This window comes from Cladophialophora carrionii (genome assembly GCF_000365165.1).
Source record: "Cladophialophora carrionii CBS 160.54 unplaced genomic scaffold supercont1.2, whole genome shotgun sequence".
In the NCBI taxonomy this organism is placed as follows: Eukaryota; Fungi; Ascomycota; class Eurotiomycetes; order Chaetothyriales; family Herpotrichiellaceae; genus Cladophialophora; species Cladophialophora carrionii.
In genome coordinates, this window is record NW_008481827.1 from 2864378 (window position 1) to 2889013 (window position 24636).

Sequence of the window (24636 nt, forward strand, 5' to 3'; positions counted from 1 at the left end):
CAAACCCTCTTTTCTCTCTGGTATCTCTCTCACCTGAATGTCTGGTGGTCTCCCGAGGAAGGGCTCCGACTTCGACTCAGAAGAGCAAGCAAGTCTGCATAACGCAGCGCACAGCGCAATCTGAATACAGTGTGACGAGATTGGACCCTAAGCGGATTTCCTCCTTCATCTTTCATAAATCCGCGAGATGCAAGCCTTCCGGCATTCGATCGTGAAATCCCCGTATCACGAAAAAAGTTCCCTGTCTCCTGCTATGTATCTACGGCCACAGCTCTGCTCGTACTTTGCGGCCTGTTCTGACTTATCAGGCTCCCGGTCACGAATTCGCGCAGGTCCTGGCTAGCTCCTGGCGTACCGATACCACGAAACTAGATGTCAATACTGTAGCTGGGACGCATGTGCAAGCGCCCAATCCAAGGCTTGCGTGTGTCGAATGCAGATGCTCTCCCATGTCATGCGCTTTCAGTCCTTTGTCGCTACTGTACCACCTTCCGGGCCAACCGTAGGCGCGCACGTCCAGGCATAGGCGCTGCGAGAAACCCTGAGCATTATGTCGAGGAGGGTCCCGATCCGCAGCGCCTCCAAGTGTAACTCCAGCTCGAGTTCACACAAAATGGTCGAGAGAGAGAGAGAGAGAGAGAGAGAGAGAGAGAGAGAGAGAGAGCGGTCCAAAACTTTCTCCTCCTGCCTCCGCGGTTCCGCAGATTGACAGTTTGGAGCACTAGAAGCAACGTTACAACTTTGTCATTGATCACCCCCGGGCTGGTCGACAGGCTGATCCTCCACCATCGGGTTTCTCGTCTCTCCCTCCGTCTCCAACACGTTGCCATTCTTCATGACCACGTCGCCCACATCCTCCGGTGCCTCGTCATCTTCGGCCTGCGCTTGAGCCAAAACGTCCGCCATACTCTTTCCCTTAAAATTCGTATCGGCGAAGATATCCGTCTCCATGTCGACGTCTTGACTCTCGCGTGGTGTGCTAGCTGGTGGTGTCTCAATTGGTGGTGCGGGCGGCGGTGGTGGCGGAGGAGGTGTGTCGAGCTCCAGGTTCAGGCGCTTGATTGGCGACCCGGGGGGCTCTCGCCCATCTTCGTCACCACCCGGCGCGGCCGGATCTTCTTGCGCATCGCGTTTTCGCTTCAACGTGCCAGTGCCGTTGGCCTCGGATGGCGAATGGACACTTGGCGTGTCATCGAGTTCATTGTCGGACATCTTGATGTCTTCATCCTCGTCTGGTGCGTGGGGCGAGGCAGCTGCTGTCTCACCATCCAGCTTGGGCTTCTTGTCCTTTTCTCTCGTCGCTTTTTCTGCCTCGTGTTTCTTGTGTTTCTGGTAGGCCTTTTCAAAGAACTGTTTGCAAAATTCCTTGACCTTCTTTACCTGCCGGTCCTCGATCTTCGTAGGGTCCTTGACCCGACCTGCCTTGTAGTCCGAAGCGACAAGTTTCTTGGCTATTTCTTTCGCGAACCGCTTGAGGTCATCCCGAGGGATTTTATTCTTGTACTTGTTCATGACGTGCGAGATGTGAGGGAAGAGCTGAAATGGGTTAGTTGCTATTACCAGAGGTCCAAAGGAGGAGGCACTACTTACAGTGTTTTCGTACAGCTTCTTTTGCTTTTCCTCGTCGTAGGATTTCCACTTCTCTTCCTTCTTTGACTTGCTGGGCTCTGGCGTGTCAGGTGTGGAATTCTTGGTTTCTTTGCCGCGCGACGTGACAATGTTATCGATAATGCTCTTGAGTACGTCTTGTTCCGATGGCTGTTTAGGAGGCGGAGGGGGTTCATCTGCTGGTTTTGAAGGTCTGGTCCACGTCGTCTGTCCCGATGCAGAATAGAAGTATGTTCGACCTTTGTCTTGAGCCGCAAACCAGCCTCGCGGTAAGGGTGGGGGACCGCGTTGAAAGGGAATAGGAGGACGCGGAAAGAAATTGGCTCCAGGTCTTTGCAGAGATCGAGGACCGGCCGGCGCGTTGAGCGATGCTGGTCCTCTGGGAGGAGACTTCGATCTTGACCTCGAGCGTTTCCTTTGCTGGGCGGATTCGCGACGCTCGAATGGTGCTGGCTCCGTCTTTACAGACGTCGCAACATCTTCCTTCTTCTTTCGCGGTATTCTGTAGGCCAGCTCAAGCTGGGACCAAGCATCAAATAGTGATGACGCCTGAGTGGCGACCCTGTCGTCTTCATGGTCGATCAAAGACTGCAGCGTCTTGTCTATCTTCGCATCGACAATCTTGTTCCTCGTCAACCGTGGCAGCCGGTCAAGGATGTCAAGGATCTGGAGAATGATATTCTCATCGTCACGCCATGCCGACAGTTGCGAATTAAGGATCTGGTAGCCGTGAAATCTGACGACCCGATGCCATGCTTGGTCGTCATCACAGCGTTGTATGCGCTGCAAGAGCTTCACAGCGATCCATTTCTCTTTACACTGCATGAGTGCAGCCATAACCTTCGTCACGCCGTCGGCATCAAGGGATTTCGCTTCGAGACTGTCCACATAGTCCTCGTCATCTTCGGCCGTCTTCTTCTTCTTAGGCCGTTTAGCGACAATCGTATCCCAGGCTTCATCTTCGTCGATGCCCAAGGCCTCGATCGTCGCAGCGGACAGCTTGGTGGCCCGTTCGGTTTGCGTCTTGCCTCCGATGAAGCCTGTGCAGTTTGACTCCCCACAGTAGCACGGCTGTGGGTTGGCGCCGTACCTGTCAACATTGTAGTTGAAGACGAGTTCCTCGCCGGCTTTGATGTAGCGCTCGGCAAAAATGCCCATACGAAGCTTATCGCCCACCACCCACTTGTCGACATAGCAATTGGGGTTGCAAGAGTGATTGCAGAAGCGACCAAGGTTTCCTTTCTTGGTGGCATCGATAAACTCACCCTTGCTCAGAGACATGAAATAGAAATGCTTGATTCCTTCTTCATCATATTGTCTCATCCGTTTTCGAAAAGTGCCTTCCGGGATGGTCTCGCCGATATACTCGAAGATAAAATCATGCGGCCGCAGATCGACATTGATACGTAGACCGTAGCCTTTCTTTTCAGTTTTGATGACGGATACATCGGCGTACAAGCGTCGAAGGAATCGTTGATTCTGGCATGCAGTTCCGCAGCTACAGTCATTGGCACATTCCATTTTACAAGCTCGGTTGATGCAGTCGGAGTCGTCGCCACAGGCGAGGTTCTGCTTGGTGGCCGGATCTAGGCATGACGGTCAGCGCAGGGGATCTGGGGCGGTGAGACAGTGCAAACTGACCCCATTCTTCGCTGCAGTCGCAGTCGAGAGCATGCTCACTGAAGCCGAGGTATTTATTTTGGTAAGTGCAAGCATCAAGCACTGTAAATGTAGAGGTGGCTTCGCTTGTCGCATCTGGAAGATGGTCGAAGAGAGGAGCAACACGGGGTGGGAGCTTAGAGGCGGCGCGGGAGCCTTTGGTGGGCTTCGAGGGTGCTTTGGGTTCGGGCTTGATGGGCGAGGTGGAGGTCGAGTGGTGACCATTCGCCTCGTTGGGCTCTTTCTTGGCAGTCGACGTGTCCCTATCCGCCTCGAGAGGTCGATTTGAGGGTGTCGACGCAGGGGATGAGCGCGACGATTTTAATCGAGTGGGTTTGAGAGATGGTGACTCCGAGGGACTTGTCGAGCCCTCATGCTTGATGGCGGCTACGCGGGCGGTGCTGAGCTCATGTGCAAGCTCATCATCCACCGACTCTTCGCGCTTGACCTCGATTGTCGCCCCATCATCTGCAGATGGCGCCGTGGAAGATTCTCTGCTGTGCCGGCCCATGTCCACAACGATTCAAATGGTTTCGCAACCCGCGAAGCTGTTTGTACTCTAGAATAAGCACGGGGTTGAATGCGTGCAGAGATTTCACCAACTTCGGGTGCATCTGACCGAGACGCGGCAATCGACCATCAAGCTCGAGCAGAATGAAAATCCTGCAGATCTTTCTCGGGAATGGCAGCACGATGAATGCGTACAGTATTCTGATGGCGCTGTGGTGCTTCTCGAGAATATTCTGACTGGGGCGTGAGTTGAGTCGAACAACGGGACGAGGGGCTCTTATATCAACCGCCAAAGCTTTCCAAGATGCGGAGAATCTAAAGTAGTGAATGGCAGCAGCTGGATCTGCAGCGACCGAGAGCAATGTGGTGAGGCAAGAGCGACCGAACAGCGGTGAATGATGGACCTTCGAAATAGCGAGATAGACTGGTGGCGCCGTGCCTTGATGTCCATGCGCAGAGGCACGATATGTAACCAATAAACGGTTTCCAGCACCAACCACGCTTGAGAACAGCCTGAGTGCCAATCCTGATCCGGCAGTGCAGATAACAATGAAAATTGGAAGTCAAGATGGAGGCGCCGTGAAGCAACCTCAGATCAGCATCTGACCTGATATTGAAGGGAAGGGATAGAACAGGCTGAAGATGATTCCTGAAGCCCTGCAGCTTATCCGGGCCCATGCCAAGAACAAACCCTCCGACATCCGCTTTCCCAAAGACAAAGCACCCAAAGCGCGCTGGCAGCCCGGACACTTGCTCAGGTCACGTCGCTGTCACACTCCCCAGTCATCATCATGGTCACGTTGCTGTTCCCTCGATTACTCCATATGACTTCCGGTGAGCCGTCCGACTGCTGAACGTCGGCCCTAAGAAATTGACTGGCTTCCGCACCCATAAAGCTTGTGATCCGACCTGTCTAGCCATGTTCCGACTCTGCCTAAATCTATGAATCCAGCTGTCCAAGTAGCCAGGGGCTGAAACGGTGCATGATCCAAGACAAAACGCGCAATGTTGGTCCGTCGCCCGTCCCGTCGCTGGGCGGCGTAGGGCGGGTGGTATACCAGTCGACGAAACGATATTCCATGGCTCGCAGATTTTTAGGCGCGTCCATCGCCGCCTATCTCGGGTGCTGGTGGCAATCGCAGCTAACTATACTGTACCGTCAGAGCCAAGGGAAGCCCACGTTTCCCCGCAGTCCAGACGCTGTGCAAGAGTGCGAGTCGCAACCACGGCAGCACCGCCAGAATCAGTTCGCTTCATCTTTCGATCGTGTTCGGCTTTTGCTCTTCACCAGATCCACGAAGCCCATCAGAGAGCTTCTCGCTTGTCGTCCCGCATCTACTGCCTTACCTTTCCACATCGTGGAGTGCCTGCCGGGTGATTGTGGGCTATCACCCGCGGGCTCTTCTACTTCGCTCCCAGCTCCTAGAGGTGGAGGTGATGCAGAGGAGGTTGGCCTGGAGACATCCTCCTCTTTCGCTTTAGTCCTGTCTGCCTTTTCGGCTGCAATCCACTCCCGATGTTCTTGTCTTCGTCGTTCGTACTCCTCTCTGGCTGCTTGTCGAAGTGCGCGGCTGACCTCGGTTACTCGTGCTTTTCGAGCAGAAAACTGCGTATAGTCCTTGATTTGATTTTTGGCCTCTTCGCCCTTGGCCGCCCATTTGCCTGCCAACCCACTGATAGCCATCAGCTTCGCATCTACGCGTCTTGTCAGATAGACATTCGGCTCCTTCTGCTCTTCTTTCGCCCGAGCCATGATCCTCTCAATTTCGTCTCGGTAGGCAGTTTCGTAAATGTCCACATCCGCTGCTCCGGGGCTTTCGCTGACAATTGGTGCACCGTCTCCACCGGGAACAAATGAGCTGTCGTCGTCCGTCATACTGCTGGTGCCGGAAAAAGTTGATGGGCCTATGAAGAGATATAACCTGTCTTCCAACGGGTCGTGGGCGTGGCCCTTGTGGCCTGCTTCGTCGGTGGTATATGCATGGGGCCTAAGTGATCGGAAAGGTGGTAGTTTATCCGGGTCCAGCTGCTCAATCTCTGCAATGGTCTCCATCCTCGACATCGCCTCATCTGTGGCGGTACTCGTGTGGCTCAAGGAAGCCTTGCCTGGTCCACCTTCGTTCAAGTCTTCGGCCTTCGTAGTGTCGTCTATGCTAAGAGTAGGTATGGGGCGTACTTTTAGTTTGTTCACGTCCTCGGAGATCTTGTCTATTGGCGGTGACTCTTCTAAGTGCTCCTGGCCAAACACATTGAAGCTGTGCGATTTCAGAGGGAGGGATGTGCCTTCTTTGGGCATATTTGTGGGAGGTTGGGAAAAACGTGCACCTCCCTGCTCGCCTAATATTGAGGTTATTGCACGGGACTTATCTTTCCCAATTAAAGACTTGAATTTGTTGACGGCTTTCACCTACCAGACCATTCAGTAATCCACTTTGGGTATTTTGGGGCATAGGACGTACGACTGTCATGAGATTTCTCATGTTGTCAGTGATGGCCGCATTCATCTCAGCTTCCGTTGGGGGTTCGACAAGATCGGAGGTGTTTTCTTCTTCCGAGAGTAGCGTGTCTTCGCCCTTCTTCGTAACCCAGGGGTGTGCCTGAAAGCAGTCAGCCTTTGCCAGAATCCCAGTGGACAAGTGCTACCCTCAACTCCCGCATTTTGATACGTTTCTGAGGGTCTTTTTCGAGTATCCGTTTCATCAAATCTCGGAAATCCTCATCTGCTTCTTCGCCTAAGTCTGGGTCTTCGGTCTTTATTGCCTCGTAGAGCTCGAAAATTTGGGTCTTCTCAAAGGGAATCCGCCCGTACTTCAAACAGTACAACGTCACACCCATCGACCAGATGTCCGCTGCTCGCCCTGAGACATCTCCATGACGAGCAACACAGAGTTCAGGCGGGAGAAATGCTGGACTCCCTGCAGATTTGGCAGTAAGCATTTCCGAGTCCTTGGCAAACATTTCGGAAACACCAAAATCGACCACCTTGAGCACATTGTCCTCGGTGACCAGGCAGTTATCGGGCTTGATGTCCCGATGCACCACGCCTTGGGCATGGAGATATTCAATTCCGAGAATCAGGTCTCGAAACCAGTATCTGCAAACATGGTCGGGGTATGGATCTGCTCTTTCTTCCAGGCCGACCTTCATAACGACGCCCTTCTTGCACATCTCCAACACCATGTACAGTGAATCTTCTGACGGATCATCCAATACTTCAATGAGTGACACCAGATTCGGGTGATTCAATTTCTTCATGATAGCGATCTCTTCCTTGATAAGGTCTATTGGGCTGGACGTGGAGTCTCCATCGTTGCCAAATCCCCGGTGTAGCGGAGAGTTGAAACCCTGCAGGGCTCCACGGCGTCGCTGGGAGAGCGGTTTCCTGAGGATGTGTGACTGGGCTCGTTTGCGCAGTCGGGCTTTGGAGAACTCTTTGACGGCCTGTGTGGAAGAGAGTTAGTGAAGTTCCAAGAACCGTGCCCAACCATCGTACATATTCTGTGCCATACTGATCAATAGCCAAATGTACTGCTCCGAACGATCCGCGGCCTATCTCTTGCTTGATGATATATTGATTGATACGATGTTCGGCGACTCCGTCATCCTTGCTGGTGACATATTCGGAGCGTGCATTGAGGGACTCCTGCAAAGGTTTGATAAGACGCTGTGCCGAAGGGTCTTTGAGTGCAATCTACCTTGACCTGCTTTGCAGAGGATGGGGTCCGGCGGTGGTGGCGTGATGGTGTACTGTATTCAGGGCTGGACCTGCGAAGGCGTTAGACAGGGAAGCGCGCTCATCACATTCCATGGTGGAAGATCTTACAAGTGTTTGACTACCGGGGGCTTGGTTGGGGTGGAAGCGTTGGTGCTTTCGTCGCTGGGATTTCCATGTGACTGCACCAGATCGCGGGGCTGAGTATTGCTTGTGGGAAAGCGGACACCTTCCTCCGCCGACGTGGACGTAGGCGACGCAACGATATCCATGAGGCACTCGACATTGAGCTCAAGCCTTTGCCGTTGTGACAGAACAGGTAAACATCGAGCTGGGGGGACCCTAGCTCTGGCTGCTATCGCCGCACCGGTTGATGCTGGGCCCGTGAAGGGTCGAGGATCGCGCATAGTCAGACTCGAGCATCAAGCTCCCCGCCGCACCTGCCATTCCTGACTCTCTCCGGTGGAGCGACCCGTCATGGTCATCCCAAGATCTTGTGGCTAAACGCCGTGACAGAAACAACTGAATGTCAAGAAACTGGGCTTTGGAAGGTAGATGATCCATCACCATCATCCTCATCCTCATCCTCATCATCTCTTCTGTCAATGATCGCCTAGTCCGCTTCCAGATGCGCGTGTCTTGACGGTTTCTCTTTCCTTGACAAAGCAGGCCCATCCAGCGGGATGGTGGTCTATTCTTTCTACATATTCGACAGACATGGTAAGGATTTCGTGCTTGGTTATCATACATGTTTCGCCCAATTCTGATCGGTGCAGCCGAATGCATCTATAAGAGACGATGGCTGCCTCCGCCGGTCTCCACTACCAGCAAGACCTCAAGACCGCCCTCACAGGCATACGTCAACGGTGGCTCTCAACCACGTGCCGCGCTGAGCGCGGATGATGATGCAAAACTCATCTTTGGCACCGTATTCTCGTTGCGGAACATGGTGCGGAAGCTGGGTGGCGAAGATGATAGGTCGCTCAGTCAGTCTTGGTGTTGAGGCTGTGGCTGACGGGTGATTCCAGCTTTCTCTCCTACCGGACATCTCAATATAAACTTCACTACTACGAGACACCTACCAATACCAAGTTCGTCATGCTCACGGACACCAAATCCGGATCTATGCGAATAGCGTTGCAGCAAATCTACGTCAACTGCTATGTCGAATACGTGGTCAAGAATCCGTTGTCGCCGGTGGAACATCCGGGCGGTGTCGGCGTCAATAACGAGCTGTTCGAAGCCAGTCTCGAACAGTTTGTGGTATGCTCGCTTCCAGGAGATCGCTATAGTGCCAAATTGACGCGAAAACCAGGATCGAGTGCTGAACGCTCCTTGAGGTATCCAGTGTTGGATAATGTCTCTGATGCCGATTACCTACGGGTTCCTATTTTGAGTTCTCATGGACCGCGAGAGATCAGCTGTGTAGTCTAGGGCCCTTCTGGCCTGCTGACAATCCCTCATCTCCTGGAACGGCGCGGTACCAAGATCGGCATCTAGGACGGTCTGGGCCGGAACCGTCGAGCTCCTGGGACGCTGCCAAACATGGTGCAGCACCCATGTATGGACGCTGGAATACCGGTCACAGGAATCACAATCAGACGGTGTATCAGTTTTAGCCCCAGGCAAAAGTCACGAGGCCGCTTCGGACGTCGTTGTTCGCAGGGCTGGCCTCCCTCGACTGACCCAAGCGAAAGTGGGTGTCGCCCTCGCGCAATGCCGCACCGCTATTCTAGACGCTCGAATCGTGAAAGCGCTGCTAAGGGGCGTGTAGGAGTGGCACCAGGCACGTCGCGTGGGAGCTCCCGGACCCTGAGGCCCAGTCATGCAGCGGCTCCGGATCACCAGCGGGCCACGTTCAGCGCGTAAAAGGATCTTGGGCTCACATGAATCGGAGAGATAATTTGGTCACCAGGGAGTAAACAACCAATGTGAACACATAGTCAAGGCTCCGATTGTTGATTGGACATCCGGGCGAAATCCTTAGTGCCGAGCTAGAGTCGACGCTACATGATATTCTGGCGAATCACAAAATTCGTATCGAGAAATCTCTTGAAACTCCAGAAAATCGTCGAGACGAACAGGCGAGGCCGGTTTCCCACTTTTATCAAAGACCCCAGGTCTTACAGAGACATTTTCAAGAGTACATTGTTCCGCATGACCTGAATCTCGCGACGTGTCTCCAAGTTCCGTGGCGATCCTGGTTGTTTCCGCAAGTAAAGGTCTGTAGCTGGCCTAGACCTGCAGTGGCCACGACGCGCCTGCGCCGCTCGTGGGTCGTCATGACCGTAAAAGCGGCATCCCACGTCAAAAGGAGGCATTTGTAAAATCAGACCATCCTCGCTTTGTGGGACAGTCGCAGCTCTCAAATCTGGGGACGGCAGAGCCGGCGTGCGGCTGGTGGCGGCCGACATCAACAGGTTGGACCTTTTGCTGATTCACCACTGTCAATGAGTGACGAACTTTGACGGTAAGCGGCATGGTAGGTAGACAGCACATTCTAGACGTGATTGTACATGAAATGGCCACTAACAGGCCGTTGCTCAACGGTCTTGATGTCAACGTGCAGGTGAAAATGATACACCGGTGAAACCTCGTATGTCCTCGGAGGAGGTACGAACAAAGGACACTGGGTTCTCAATACTGACCGCTCCTGCACAATCCTCGCTGCTACTAGACGTCATCATGTTCGAGGTGATCCTCATCAATGGTCTATCCTTACAAGAGATAGGCGAATCGGTCCGGTTGTTCAGCGACAATTGCGGCTGGGTGAAGTGTCGGTGAAGCCGTGGGTGGTTACGCTGCTGACCTGTCAGGCAAAGTGGCCACAGCGTGGCGACCCTGACAAAATGCAGAACCTGGTATCCTGCGTGCAGTCGCGACCGGCACACATTCTTTGGTGACATACGCATGAGAGGCACTGTGTACAGTCCACTGTTCTCCGAGGTTCAAAGAAGTACCAGCTTGGAGCACCTTGCATCGGTGGGGGCGTCTTCAAGACACCTTACTTGTTCTCTGCTGTTCAGAATGGAATGTCGTGACCACTGCGGATTTGAAGCTGACCGGCAATCAAGGGTACCGGCTGCCTTGCGAGCTGCAGCTGGTTCTGAGATGCCAACCTGTGCTGCTTGTCTTTGAATTTCGACACGCACTGACGTCGGCAGCAGCCGCCTTGGCTGGCCGGTGAGCGATGATTGTCCAGGTTCTATTCGAGGCCTCCAGGTGTATGGCAGCTGGTCATCATTATTCAACATTAGAGATGTACATACCAGGCAGGCCGGCCCAACCTCATGCCATCAATAATCGTGGCTTTCTGTCCAGATTCCCCATCTTCATGTGGCCCATTGTCTCATCAAGTCGAGATTGTCCGGACATCGCGATCCTCCGGGCCAGCACACGATCTCAAAGCGCTCCCTGAAATCACCCAAATTCGAGGCGGCCTGAGGCTTGATGACCCCAGTCTTTCGGCATCTCAAACTTGCATGCCTTCACGGATCGGGGACTTTCGCTTCCTCGCCGCCAGCTCTCGAATTGTCCAGGTACCCCAGTAAATAATATTTGAGTCAGACAAAAACCCACGCCGGTGCAGAATTGGCGGCCCCTGGTGGCTTTCAGGGGTTTGAGGGGCAGGTTGAAGATGCGAGCTCGCAATCCTCGGGTCCACACCAAAAAGCATGCTGGACCGTTTGCGCTTCCTGGATCTTCTAGCCTGACTAGCGTCTTTCCTGAGAAACGACCCCTGCCGCTCCTGCCCAGCATCTGCCTTCCGACCCTAGTCAAGGTGTGAGGCATCCAGACGCGTTGACCCAACGTCGTATTTTCACGGCCAATCCAGCACCATGGTTGCGTTTTGTCATATTCAATTTGCTCCCGTCTTGCCATGCTTCTCACCCATGCCACGCTGCTGATTCACCAAGCCGAAGCCATCGTCTGCCTATTCGCTGCGTTTACCCTTGCCGAATCAGGCACCGTGTCTGCAATTCCATCCATGCCTGCCATTGGCAAAATAAATGGCGAGAACAAAAGTGGTGGAAAATACGCAATCGCGCCACTGGCAGCATTCTCGCCGGTGAGGCTCATGCTAGCTGTTCCTCGCGCCCTGCCTGTCTGTGCTCTGGACTTGGGACAAGCGATTGGGCTGACGGCGCTTGCCATGGTTTTGCCCTGTGCCAGTCATGCAAAATGGCTGCGGCGTGCCTGACTGCGATCTCCACCATCCGGCCGATTGTGGATTCCGTCCACCACCGAGTCCGATGAAATACTTCTTCCCCCATCGAATGGAGTACTACGACGCTGGTACCTGGCTTGGCTCCAACCGACCAACAGGGCGAACAATTCCACAGTCAGCTGCAGGTCCCAAGTGCCTCAGGAACCTGTGCCACCACTCAACAGGTCTCACTTGACCGGGCTGGCATCGACTTGTCCGAATCCTCACAAGTCCTCCTCCCCGCCGCATCCTCGTCGTAATTCTCGACATGGGGCAGCCCTGATACACACGGCTGATTCAACACCCAAAAGCGACCACTTTCTCGCGTCTCGATCCCGGCTCCACGATTTTTCTCTTCATAACCCCTCCCTCTTTTCGTCTAGCACCGGGAGATATCTGACCAGCAGTCGTTGTCCTCTTCATATTCACCTCACTGTCACCCAACCCTCCATTACAACATTTCCTCCCACACCTTCCTTTTTGCGCCGGGCTATACTGCACCCTGCCGCTTGGATTGACAACGCTCCTACTCAAGAACACCGATCCCAGCGAGGCGGGCCGCTGTCATGAGAATATAGCGTGGACCAATCTGGCTTGACGGCTTTGCGAACAATCGATTCGAAATGTCCTCAACGTCATCCCTTGGGGGTTTGTGCCCTACGCCGTTCCTACAGGAAACCCTCTTTCCCACGGACGGCGGATGTACGTACCCGCTCATCTCGAGGATCCGCAGCTTTGCTGATGAATCTCAGTCGTTGCCGGACGGTTTTGCTTGCCATTGTCGACCCTTCAACCGAATTTGACCTGTTGCTTACCATGCCCATTGACCGACTGGACGTACTCGGATGGTAAGTTGGCCTACAAACTCGCGCTCAAAAGGTTTAGCTGAGACGGGGGCAGGCTTTGAAGGTCGCACCGAGATCGCAAACTGGGTTAATGTGGCGGCCTTCGTACTATCAGTATATCTACTCTTGTCTTTCGCTGTTCTCCCGGTCAAGTACACGCACAGACACTACCTCAGTGTTTGCCTCACGCTGGGAGTGGTATTCGTCGAGGTCAGTTGAGACGCATACTCGATCTCCAGTCACTGTGGCTCACACGTGCGGTGACAGCTTGGCTTTATTATTCCACTGGGTACCAAACCAGCACAGTGTTTCAACCAAATTACTCCCAACGACATGAGGTCCAGCGGCTCATGCGCCATCAGCGGTGCGTTCTTGTTGTTTGGTGGTTGGGCCGTCGTCATATGGGTCTTCTGCAGAGCCCTCGCCCTCCATCTCCAGATCTGCTGGGAAGTGGCTCTCGGCGATCGGTCGTTCTATGCGATGCTGGCGGTCGGATGGCTGATTCCAATCATCGGCCTGGCATTGACGCTGAGTCTGACCGGTGTATCATTCCGCTTTGGGAATGTATGCCACATCAACCACAAAGATGCCTTGCAAGATTATTGGGGTCCGCTGCTGGCCTTTGCGGCATTAGCCCTGGTCCTTCAGTTCATCACCATTGGCTATTGCGTGCAAGTCTACATCAAGAGTCTCTTTGACGATAAGCCGACGACAAATACCAGCTCTCAACCGCCGACCTATAGTGGCAGCATGAAGACAGCCACTGCCAGGCAGACCTATCGTCGAGTCAAGAGGGTCGTTGAGCTCCAATGGCGTGGCGCCAGCATTGTCCTTGTTATCATTGCTGAAGTGGTGTTCTTTTCCGTGGTCTTCGTGTCCATGGACAATAGTACCCAGGTCAATGCTTCCCTCCTGGCAAAGGCACAGCCTTGGCTGGCCTGCTTGGCGGAACAGGATGGTGACAAGAACAAGTGTCTGCCGCTGGCGAGTGGCTTGGTCAAGTCGGAAGGGATTGTTCTGGCTGTTCTAGTCATTCTTGGGGTAAGATTTGTTCTTGGCGCTTCGATTCATCGGCCGTGCTAACAACTGCTACAGCTGAGTGGGTTCTGGTGCTTGATGTTCATGGGCAGGTGGTCCATGACTCATGGCTGGGCAGAATTCTTCCGTACGAAACTTTTCCGGAAGAGCGAGTTCGTCTCGGCTGATGCCAGACGGTTGTCGAACGATCCCCGTACGTACGAAATGCTGAGCGCAGCAACGCCCCAGCTGAATATCCAACCTCCAGATCGAGCTTTGACCAGTCCGAGAACAAAGGAGTTCGAACACGGGGATGCGAAGCAGGACTTCTACGCCCCGGCCCGAGCCTATGTCACTCCTGTATCGAGCTTTTCCCAACCTCGGGTGCCTTCCCAGCACAAAGACTGGGATCCAAGGGCAACACACGCGCAGCCTATGACGACCAAGGAGTTCGACTGGAAGATCTCCCAACTGCCCGACTGAACACAAGATACGACGGTTTCTTATACTTACAATCTATCTGCCGCAATTTCAGCGTGTGGCGTCGCGAGCTTTCCGGGACAGAGTGAAATTCATTGCCTCTCGTTCAAATGGCGGTCAATTGTTTGAGCATCTACCTGCGGGCTTCAGTGGTTCAACAGTATTCCCGAGGGTTTTCAAGTCGTGCGCCTTTCCATTTTTAGCGACATTGGGGACATTGCGAACGAAGGAAACATACCTGTACAGCACAAAATTGTACAAATGGGGAACGACAGCATTTCACACCGTAACCATACGCGAATCGAGTGGTCTCTGCCATATCATGAGGACGATATCATGATCCATCACAGGCAGCAGCCGTTCTGTTGAGCGAACCGTTTTACATCATGAAGATTTCCAATACAGCAGGCAGTCGCTCCACAGCGAGAAAAGCAGGCATGTCAAGAGAAGGACGAGGCGAAAGTGAGGCGAATGGAGCGAGATTCTTCCTACATTTTACTTGTCATACCACCAAGAAGATATACCCTGTTGTCGTTTTAATGCGACGGAGAGCCTTGGGTCTTGTCAAAGCTACGCTTATTCTGGCTTACGAAAGAGGAAGCAGTCATGGATGATGGCCAGAAAGGTGCCGAGCCACTCGAAGAAGTTGCATCGAGGGAAGCCGGCTGCTGGAGACGAAGGACGAGGAGTCCGTTTGAGGGAAGGAGGAAAGACCTTTAGACGAGATTTTGGAGATAGAATCGACATTTTACAGACTGATATGCGGTCTTGCGTGCGAAGTCGGTACTGACAGTCATCATGCCATCCTTCTCGTCCCCGTGGGTATGTCATTATCTCGCCGTCCCCCGGATTGATCTCCCCCACTGAGGACAAACACTCGTCGAATCCGCGTTGCCTCGTCGAGGTCGACACTGGAGACGTCCCCTCCAGCTTGGAGCATGACGGCATCCTGACGTCCAGACCCATGAACGAAGCCGTCAGTGCCATGCATTCGTTTACAGTAGTTAGGCCAAGATTCCGCTAGCGTTCCATCGTTTTTCTTTTATCTCCGAAAGATTGGCGCAGACTGCCGACCTGTGGCCTGGCGAGCGTTGGCGTCCGGCCATTCCTTTTGGAGGGAGCAGCACTTTCCACGTGCAGGATCCCCAGGATCCCCTGCCCTGCTCGCCCTGCTCGCCCTGCTTGCCCTGCTGGGCTTGAACTCTGCAGATGCTTCATACGGACATTATTTCCTCACGCTTGCTTTCGAGGGGTAGTGCCTTGACAGAACACGGTAACAGGACCAGGATCAGGGCGAGCAAGTGCCGTGGACGGGGAACATTGAGCAGCAGTTTCATCATTCACTACCACTCCAGGTTACGCTCGGAGTTGCGAAGTCGCATCTTTGCAGTACGTGCGTACATTACGAGTAGTAGTCCGGTCCTCTGATGTGTTGACGGCAACGTTGATGTGCTCTACTTCATACAAAGTACGGAGTACTGCAACACTACTTCCCACAACGCGACGAACTCGCGTTTTGGTCGTCACTCCTCCGTCTGTATGCATCCCAAGTGCTGGCTACTGTGTATAAGCTGGGACTTGCTTGCGCACACGCGAACCTCGGCTCGCGTCTGCACGTTAGATTGCTTCGTTTGCGGTGGCGTTTGCGCATTCCTTCGAACTCCCGATGCAGTACTGTGCACACAGGACCTCGTCCGGCCCCCAGCCCAAGCCCAAGCCCGGCCATCGCCCTGTCAGGCGTTCCGCTGCTCGCCGGTCAGACCCAGGGGTCTTTTTGACTGGAATGTCGAAGCCGCGAGACCATTGACATAAAGGTTCATTTCGGACCAACAACGTGGCTTCAAGCCACACACCACACACACGCGGACTCTTAGACAATCGGACAATTGATTTGACTTCGTCTCCGCCTCGGATAATGTCTGTTCGATCGGAAACTCGGGCGCCATCGCTCGTCAGTCATCAAGAATCGCCAGGATGTGTCCATCTGAGACAAGTGAGATCAGATGGCTTGCGCGCGCATTCTCACGCACCTGCACCCATTTCGTGCATACGAAGACCGTGTTTCTCGATCAAAACACTCTCAGACGCACGCAACGGGCAAATTTCCCGTGCGTCAGCCATCCGAGCCATGGTCCTTGAAAGTGGCCGCGCCTGCCATGGAGGCAACCCTCAGCGTGCTCGAACAGTGAGTAGCGGGTTACGGATGCGTGCGACAGGACTCCGTATGTATGCACCATGTGCGTCCGGGGCACTTCCAGGTCCCAGCTGCTTCCTACCGGTGTTATATTGCCAATCCCTGCATGACGCATGCATGGGTGAGCAAGCCGTTGGTCCGTCAGCATTCCCTTTCACTTTCACTTTCCCATTCGCATTCGAATCCACTTCCGCACCGTCGCCGCACCCGTTTCAATGCCACGTGCTGAACGCTGTTACTGTTTCGAGCACTAAGTCAAGGGCAAGGACTGAGGAGTAGTGCTCGACTTCCAGACACAGTATGAGCACTTGCGCTCGAATCGAGCCAGGACCAGGACCCCCAGCCTCGGGACTCGTTTTGACTTTGATTGCTTCCACCATGCCGCGACTCGGCTCGGGTTTACTTGTTGTGCCGACTGCCTGCCTACTTGCCAGCCAGGTAATCACAGGGCATCCATGACCGGGGAAGACAGACACGAGCACTCACAGTACGAGCAGTGCCTGCATTTCTAGTTGCAGGAATGTACGTACATGCTTGCTCCGTCATCACCAAGCTCATGGCTGCTTCAGACCGAATACTGCCATCCGTGCTCCGTACACTGGACATGGTCCCGCTACGACAACGTACACAGTACTTACGAGTGGAGTGCAGTTATCGACGTCGAGCTTCGATGACGCTCGCCGCGCACGACATACAGTGCGACTTTCCACGTGAGCATTACTCGTAGGAGATCCTAGGCTTGCGTACACACCGAGCACCGAGCACTAGGTACTTCCTTCATTTTCTTACTGAACGCAGCAACACTTGCGCGACAGCTTTATACGGACCGGCTAAAGTCAGCTACTATCTGGGGGAAGAATGCGAGCTCTGTCCGAGCTGGGCTGGCTCTACCCGGTACAACACACCCGGCTACTGTACAGTACAGTACAGGGTGGGCGTTCACATAGCATCAGATCAAGAGCACTCACGACGGAGCAACATCGTCAGGTGGCCTACGGAGTATGTCTCATGTACTGTGCATCGTTGCCTTGTGATTCGGGAAGATAATGTCATTCGTTGTTCGATATCGTGTTGCATCACTGCTTCATTGCTTCATTGCTTCAGTGCTTCTATGCATCACTGCCTCCATGCCTCCATACCCCCTTGCTTTATTACTGCATGTGGACGACGAACCAAAGTCCTAGCCCAGGAATGCAAAAACATGCACTCGGAAAGCGTCCGTACCGTGTAGGTCCACACTCCAGGACTACACAGTACCCAGTACATCTGTTGTGAGGCTCGGACCGCAACGTTGCAGGCCCAGAATACTGTGTACGCTGTACGGAGCAAAGAGCATGTACTGTGTAGTCGCGTTCTCGTCAGACTGATCGAAGTACTCGTATTGTGCCGTGCAATGAGCAGGCTCGCAGGGTGAACTTACTGTATGGCGAGTCGATGAATGTGATGCCGCAATGCTACATATCGTGCCTACTCGGAAACACACGGCTCCAACGCTAGTGTCGAGAGACACCGCGAACGACGCAACGTTGCATTCACAGACAGAGCAGCCTCGCTGGCTCGTAGATGCACTAACACAGTGCTGTGTGCCAGGTACCACAGTCCTCGTACGTACTGGGATTTCCACTCACGAGATCTTCATGTACTGTACTCCGTACTCGTAGCAAGCAGCCTTGTTGACGAGTGGGTCAAGGCATCCACTTTCATACTCATACTCGGTACCGAGGCCAATGGCAAGATCAACGTCTTGTACTCCGTATCGCTTCGTCGTCTCAGCTTCTCAAACCGAACCTGCATGGCGCCCTTCCCTTTGATCGATCAAATGGTCCTGATGATGTTGTGTCGGCATCCCATCGCGGCGGAGTCCTTGCCTACCTCGTCCTCGACGTTGCAGGCCGTGGAGAAGCGCATCCGTAGTACGAGTAATACGAGGTCCTTTACGGAGTACGCCGCGTTCTCGTTCTCGTTCTCCCAGGCATACTGGGTACTGGTACCGGGGGCATACTAGGTACGTTTCCGAGTTGCGCTCCTCTACTCGTACTCGTAGGTATTCAGGACCAAACGGGCCTGGCCGAGACTTGCCGTGAGGGAAAGCGGACACAGTACTTAGGTACCATGGTACCCACCTCCTGGCAGATGCTGTCACCTCTGGAATACCGAGGACTCGTAGGGGCTCACGATTGTTTCCTGGACAGAGCGGGGTGGAAAGTTCCATGTCTGAATCGAGGGTTTCTAGTCGTAGTTCAGTGTCGATGCTGACGCGAGCTCGTGGCGCTACGCTACGCTACGCACGTGAGTGCATCTTGCTGCAGGTACGGAGTACAGTACGCGAAATGCCGCGGTTCATGTCAAGTATCTCGCTTGAGGTTCCTGCATGAGGAGACCCGTGTGCCTGTCACTCGACAGTGCGACGTACGGAGCACCATCACGAGCATTCCGCAGAAACAACCCAGACGTCCACAGGCGCCACTCTCGAGCCCTGGTGGTGCTTCACTAGACCTCGTTGGGAAGGATCCCCTAGCGCAGTAGCTCTTGCCGCGGACGTTCCTCCAAAAGAGTCAAGATGGCACGCATCCACGCGGATGCAGAACCCATTCTCTCTGTTGCATACGAGTACGCATCTGAGGAGAGTTGCTCGAGCGTGGGCTGTCGAGAGGAATCCCCCGGGTGGAACTTGGGCTGTTGGGCTGTGAACTATTGATTCGACGACTGTTTCAGGCTTCTCTGTGGCATGCTCTGCTCTGCTTTGCTTTGCTGTTCTGAACATCCGGCGGGGCGCTTCCACCTCAAGACGTTGAAGCCCTCATGCATGGGGGTCCGATCTTCTGATCGAGCATAGTTTACGGGAACCCGTCGTGTTGATGAAGAATCTACACGCGCTAGATGACACCGTTGTCTCAGTGCAATGGAGAGACAGACGAATTGTGGGAGACGTTTTAAATGACGGCTCGTCTACTGTGTAGGCCGAGGACAAGAAACAGAATTGTCTAGACAGTGGACATGTGGGCCGACAGCAGCGATTGGGTAGATGAGTGACCACCGGGGCCCAGATCCGGAACAAAGGACGAGGGGGTGAGAGGAAGGCAAATGACGCCTACTATGGACCAGCGTTTCCAGATGGTGAAAAAGAAATGGCAGGGAGACGCAAATATCTCCCTCTTTCCCAAAGTTCGAACTGCTTGCCTCGGAGGCAAGGACGTGTTACTGCCAATCGCGGATTGACGGAAAGCGCTCACAGAACGATTCTTGCAGGAGAGGGACCGAGCCCATGAACGAGGGACGGCGTACTGTATTTCAGCGGTTGAGGAAAAACCCTCAGTTGCGCCTCCGGTACTCACAGTGATTTGACGTTGATGAAAAAGGGGCAGGTATCTCGCACGATTCCAGGCCCCTTCCGGAAGAAGCCGACTTCTGCCCTGGCGAGCACCTGCGGAAGCATGTCCTCGTTCCTCCCACTGTTCAACGCAAAGGTTTGGCAACGAGGGATGTAACCTTTCGTCCATGCACAGTCCTCCACCGAGGAAGAAGGGCCGTGTTTGGTAATTGAAAGGTCAAAAGTAATCCATCTAGGCACGAAAAATATTCCTTCAGTCATCGCGCATGGAGCATAGTCACGACGCTGTACACACAAATGCCATCTTCGCAATGTCTTGCAGGGAGAGGGAAATGATAAAAAGTCGACGTTGAATGAAGGAAGTGCGTTCAGGAGAGCCACTTCAGAGGCTCTTTGGTCTTCCATGTTCTTGTTGGCCTGTAAATCCATGTCGAGTATCGAAGTCACCGTCCTAGCAGAAGCCAGCTGGTATGCACGATCCCGTCCTTGCTGCTTCGTCACAGCGGATTGAAGGTCGGCTGCACATCGGCCGTTTCTGCCGGTGACCTAGTCATGCTTCGCAAATCGCCAACCTTGACGACTTCATCTCCAAGTTGCCTTATCTCGTGGCGTGGAGCGCCTGAAGTTTGGAATTTTTCCAGCCATTGAACATTTTATGCGGTGTCTCTCTTTCCCTCCTTAACCTCCTTCAGCGCCTTCATCGTGCCGTGCAGCGCATGCTTGTGATTCCTTCGGAACTTGGGGTCCGTGCCCTTGAGGGAGGGATATCTGAAGGTCTTGGGCTTCTTGATGCTATTGTTATGCGCACAGGCTTGTCAGTACACAGCCTCCTTCTTCATGTCCCGCAAGCGGCAAACGGGTCGAGGGTCAGTCGTACCCGTTCTTGTGAGCCTTCTTGGCTTGATTGTGCTGAGACGAGTTCTTTGATTCTGCAAATTGTCAGCATGCACGCGCTAAATGGCACCAGTTCGACGACTTACTGGCCATCTCTACGATCTCAACGCGGTACTGGTAGAACGTGCGGATGTTGATGTTGACCTTGGTCTCCAATCTCAATCTGGTGAAGTTCGTTCAATTTGCGATTGTGGGCAGAATTTCGGCAAGTAAGCCGGGTCTTGGCATTACGCTAACTCGAAACCGGCTACTGCCGACAGCCTGACGGAACCGACGAGGCTCATGCTACGCACATTCTTCGGCAGGGGACAACATTTCGATGGCATTTTCAACATCTTCTGCTGTCTATCTCCAGTCATCCGAACTGCATTGGTCAATATGTCTTCCGAGTAGCAAAGAACTCCTTGGTATCTCATGCAGGTCATTTCACGCTTCAAACCCCCGTCATGCTTTTGCCGCTCTTCTTCACATCTGTCCGCCCTGGGCGATAAACTTCGGGAAGAAGGTCTTGAACGCCTTAAGTTCCATGGTCGCCAACTTTTGCAAATAGTCATTTATGAGGGTATCATTCATGCCCATTGTCCTCAACTCGTTTTCTTGCAGCCACGTCAAATATTGCTGCCCAGTTTTGGTGTAGATGGTCTTTTGTAGATTGGCAGCCTCTGAAAGGGCTTGCCGCGCTTGTGCGTCTTTGCTGTTGAACGTAGGATTGGTAGGCAGAGCCCAACAAAGCGGTGAAAACCGAGTAATCATAAACTGGTCAAAGCCCGGAAGAGCTGGTTGTGGCCCTGCGGCGTTAGCGTTGCCGGTCGCCGATACCACATCGGGTCCTCCCCACACCGAACACATCCTCGATAGAAGTAGGAATGCCATCTTGGCTGTCGGGAAGTCCTCCACATCTCTCGCAAGATGTTCGATGGAAGTGATGACAGACTCAAAGATCGGTTGATTCGTGGAGCTGACCAGAACAGCCCCGAGGTCGTTGCCCAGGATCACCATTAGGAAATTCAGATACTCTCGCTTCAGCTCCGCCAGTTCAATCTCGTCGTCTGTGCCAGAAGTGGGTGCAGAGATCCCTGCGAACACTCTCTGAAGCAGACCGGAGAACAAACGATCGAGGAAGTCGAAAATGTCATTCTTGAAGCCGAAAATGACCTGGTCGAGAAGTCGAAGAAACAATGCCATCTCGTCCCTGGTGGACGAGTCGGTCAATAGTCCGTCGACCCATTGAGGCAGTTGTTGCATCATACGAGCGCCGACCATACCAATCAACCGTGAAAAGGCGAATCTTGCAGCGGTTCTTATCTGGAAGGACGACTTCAGCGCTGTCAAAGAAACTAGTGTCACCTCGGCCACCTGCGCAAATGCTTGCTTTGCTTGTGACGATGGCTCGGTGCCGCCTCCCGGATTAGTCACTCCGGGATTGAACTCGGAGAAGCCCCGTGCAATCGTACCCAAGGCCATGATTCCATGGTGCACTTGAAGACCGGCAAGTTCGCTTCCCGTTCTGGCTGACTCCAGGTTGCGCTCGATGTCTGCGAAGATAGGCTGCATGATAGCTCGCACATACTGCACCTGCTTCTCTGCAGTTACCGAGGTTGCGCCACAGATGCAACCAACAGCTTCGAACAGGTAAAGCTGGCTGGTGAACGTAGAATCCGCACCTGCCTCACCGTCGGAAGACATGTCGTCTGCATCTTGGTCGGCTGGGAGCTCCGCTTTGATGACGAGAAGATCCTGTAGGCTCTGCACCACCGCCTCTGCCGCATTACCGACATTTGCTCGCAGCTGACGGATAAGGCGGTGGATGAGATACCATGCTCGAGCTTTGACTTTTAGACTTGGATGGTGTGAAAGATCGAGAAAATTTTTCAACACTGGCTCGATGTATTCGGTGTGTTTTTCGAAGAAAGAGCTGTATCTGACGCAGATCTCCATGTACTGTAGCTGGATTGCTGGATGGCCGAAAGAGCCAGTATCTGGCTGTTGTGAGCAACACCACGAGGAAAGGTAACCATTCCCACTTACTTGATTGAACCATTTCCAGCATCATTCGAACCAGCTTTTCCGCTGCCGGCGAGTTTGGCTTGTTCTTGTTGTACAATCCACCTGCCCTTACAGCCAGATCACCCATGAGGTAGACCTCGTGCAACGCAAGGTCCAGATCTCGCCAATTCAGCTGTGAGCCTTCTGATCTGAGGCGCTCGAACGTGTCATGCACAAGGCCTGAAATTGCCTCAATGTAGAGCTGTTCATCCGCTGCTGCAATTGCTGACTGTAACGCTGCCAGCCTCTTTCTCAGATCTTGAAACTCTGCCTCGTCGGTCTGCTCGTCCTCTTGATTCCAATCTGAAGTGTTGTCGTACCTCATTTTGACAAATATCGCTTTGATAATTGGGAGGAGCATTGCTGCTCTCTGAGATGATGCCGCATCGCCCTGACTAGCACGCCTTAAAAATGCAAGAACATCGTTCATGGCGTTGAGCACAGTTGAACAGACCTCGTCAAACAAGTCGGAGAAGAACCTGAGGAGATGTGGTAGGAACGACGCCAATAGCTGTTCTGCTTTCCCCCAAGTTGGCGAGCTCTGGTTCTCAGTCTCCAAGATCCTCACAATGTCCACGACTGTGGTGTTGACCAACTTTGCCACCGTCTCAGCAAGATCGACGTCATAGTTTGATGCGCGACTGTCTCTTAGGGGTGGACACGTCACGAGTTGAGAGACCACGGTTTCCAGATTGAGGAAGGTGATCATGTTGACCTTGTCTGCGGCAGGCATCTTCTTGGCAACGGTCTCGGTAAAGACGTCGATGGCGGCATCCCTTGCTTGCTCTTCGCTTTCTCGAGGATCGACCTTCTGTGCCCGTTCCAGTTGCTGGAATAGTAGTTCGAGCATTGACTGGTTGACGACGAACGAGATGTCGACCCAGCTGACCCATTTTGCAATAGCCTTCAAGCACAGTTCAGCCACGACGTCACTCGACGTCCTCCAATGCGAGAGGATGTCTTGCCATGACCGTGCAATCTTCTCGACGTCTCGTGCTCGGATCAGGTCTTTCAACGTGTTCGCTCTGTCCTGCTCGGCTCGGGACCTCGACACCAGTTGATCGCCAATCTCGTCGTGGATAGAATTGAGAACTGTGAGGTAGAAGATCAGCCCAGGGTAGTTGTCCTTGGTACCGGTGCCGGCGGAGGTCAACGCCAGCAGATCATCGAAGTAGGTCTCCCAGCCAGAGCCATAGAAGGCCGAAAAGAGGTATGTCACAGTTTGAGCAAACTTGTTGACGATGGTGCCTGGATCTGGTGTGTCGGTCTGGCCGGCTGTCCCATAGAACTTTTGCAGATATGCTACTAGCTGATCTTTGATGGTCTTCAACCCGGCCTGGTCAACCAGGCCACCTTGTACCGCGTTGTTGACAATCTCCAGACAAAAGACACGAATGACCATGGCTTGACGGGGCACTTGTAGAGAGATGGCCAGGCATGGCTGCCATGCTGAGGGCTCCTGCCTCAACTGGTTCACATATTCGAACGCCTGTCGCTTGAGGGTCGGGTCGGCAGCGGGATCGTATGCGATCTCAATCGCCGAGATTATCTGCGCGGACGTGTCAGCCGAGTACCTGACCGCAGCGAGGGAGGACCGTTACCTGTTCATCCATCAGGTAATGCCAGTGTTCCTCACCCACCGCGCTATGACTTCAGGAACACTGGGACAAAATGATAGTCACCGCATTTGGATTTGACGAAAGTGGAAGCACGTGCTTCCGGTATTAATCCATCACGCCGGGCAGCCTTGTTCCTCGTGATAATGTAGTGAATGAGTGCCTCTGTCACTTAGCGACGAGTACTTGGTGCATGTCTCCACGATATCAGTTGCTGAGCACAATTATTGAAGTCGCAGCGTGGCATGAATCTGGCGCTTCACGCATATCGAGGGGGAATATTCTCGAGTAAACTCTCCGGGCTTGGCATCACGGTGGGCGACATCGCCAACATGACATCCCAATGACGCATCTCTGCGTTTGTCCCAGGCGTCCACCAGCATCCTTCTCGTTACTGACTAAGCGGTCGTCGGTGTTCCTATGCACCTAGCTATGTCCGCGATGATAAAGGAGAATCGAAAAGCTACTGAGCACGGAGTATGCCAATTATCAGGGTTCAGCCTCCCAGGGTCAGGAC

The 24636-nt window shown here is 53.5% G+C and overlaps 6 protein-coding genes across 6 annotated transcripts; 2 read left to right on the top strand and 4 right to left on the bottom strand.

The window, feature by feature from the left end:
• Nucleotides 1-744: 744 nt before the first annotated feature.
• Nucleotides 745-3778, bottom strand: G647_03107 (uncharacterized protein; the record flags this gene model as incomplete). The annotated part of the gene is made up of 3 exons (XM_008727453.1): nt 745-1536; nt 1591-3194; nt 3250-3778. 3 exons carry the CDS (start codon nt 3776-3778, stop codon nt 745-747), a joined length of 2925 nt encoding a protein of 974 aa, XP_008725675.1.
• A 1242-nt stretch (nt 3779-5020) lies between these two features.
• On the bottom strand, nt 5021-7761 carry G647_03108 (uncharacterized protein; the record flags this gene model as incomplete). The annotated part of the gene is made up of 6 exons (XM_008727454.1): nt 5021-6184; nt 6237-6374; nt 6421-7218; nt 7271-7420; nt 7473-7542; nt 7601-7761. The coding sequence occupies 6 exons, from the start codon at nt 7759-7761 to the stop codon at nt 5021-5023; spliced, it is 2481 nt and encodes an 826-aa protein (XP_008725676.1).
• A 411-nt stretch (nt 7762-8172) lies between these two features.
• On the top strand, nt 8173-8828 carry G647_03109 (uncharacterized protein; the record flags this gene model as incomplete). Its single annotated transcript, XM_008727455.1, has 4 exons — nt 8173-8209; nt 8266-8467; nt 8518-8752; nt 8805-8828. 4 exons carry the CDS (start codon nt 8173-8175, stop codon nt 8826-8828), a joined length of 498 nt encoding a protein of 165 aa, XP_008725677.1.
• A 3491-nt stretch (nt 8829-12319) lies between these two features.
• G647_03110 (uncharacterized protein) lies at nt 12320-14041 on the top strand (the record flags this gene model as incomplete). The annotated part of the gene is made up of 5 exons (XM_008727456.1): nt 12320-12398; nt 12449-12544; nt 12597-12751; nt 12809-13582; nt 13637-14041. The coding sequence occupies 5 exons, from the start codon at nt 12320-12322 to the stop codon at nt 14039-14041; spliced, it is 1509 nt and encodes a 502-aa protein (XP_008725678.1).
• A 6175-nt stretch (nt 14042-20216) lies between these two features.
• G647_03111 (60S ribosomal protein L29) lies at nt 20217-20550 on the bottom strand (the record flags this gene model as incomplete). Its single annotated transcript, XM_008727457.1, has 3 exons — nt 20217-20355; nt 20441-20492; nt 20544-20550. The coding sequence occupies 3 exons, from the start codon at nt 20548-20550 to the stop codon at nt 20217-20219; spliced, it is 198 nt and encodes a 65-aa protein (XP_008725679.1).
• A 372-nt stretch (nt 20551-20922) lies between these two features.
• Nucleotides 20923-24116, bottom strand: G647_03112 (uncharacterized protein; the record flags this gene model as incomplete). The annotated part of the gene is made up of 3 exons (XM_008727458.1): nt 20923-22436; nt 22486-24052; nt 24105-24116. The coding sequence occupies 3 exons, from the start codon at nt 24114-24116 to the stop codon at nt 20923-20925; spliced, it is 3093 nt and encodes a 1030-aa protein (XP_008725680.1).
• Nucleotides 24117-24636: the final 520 nt, after the last annotated feature.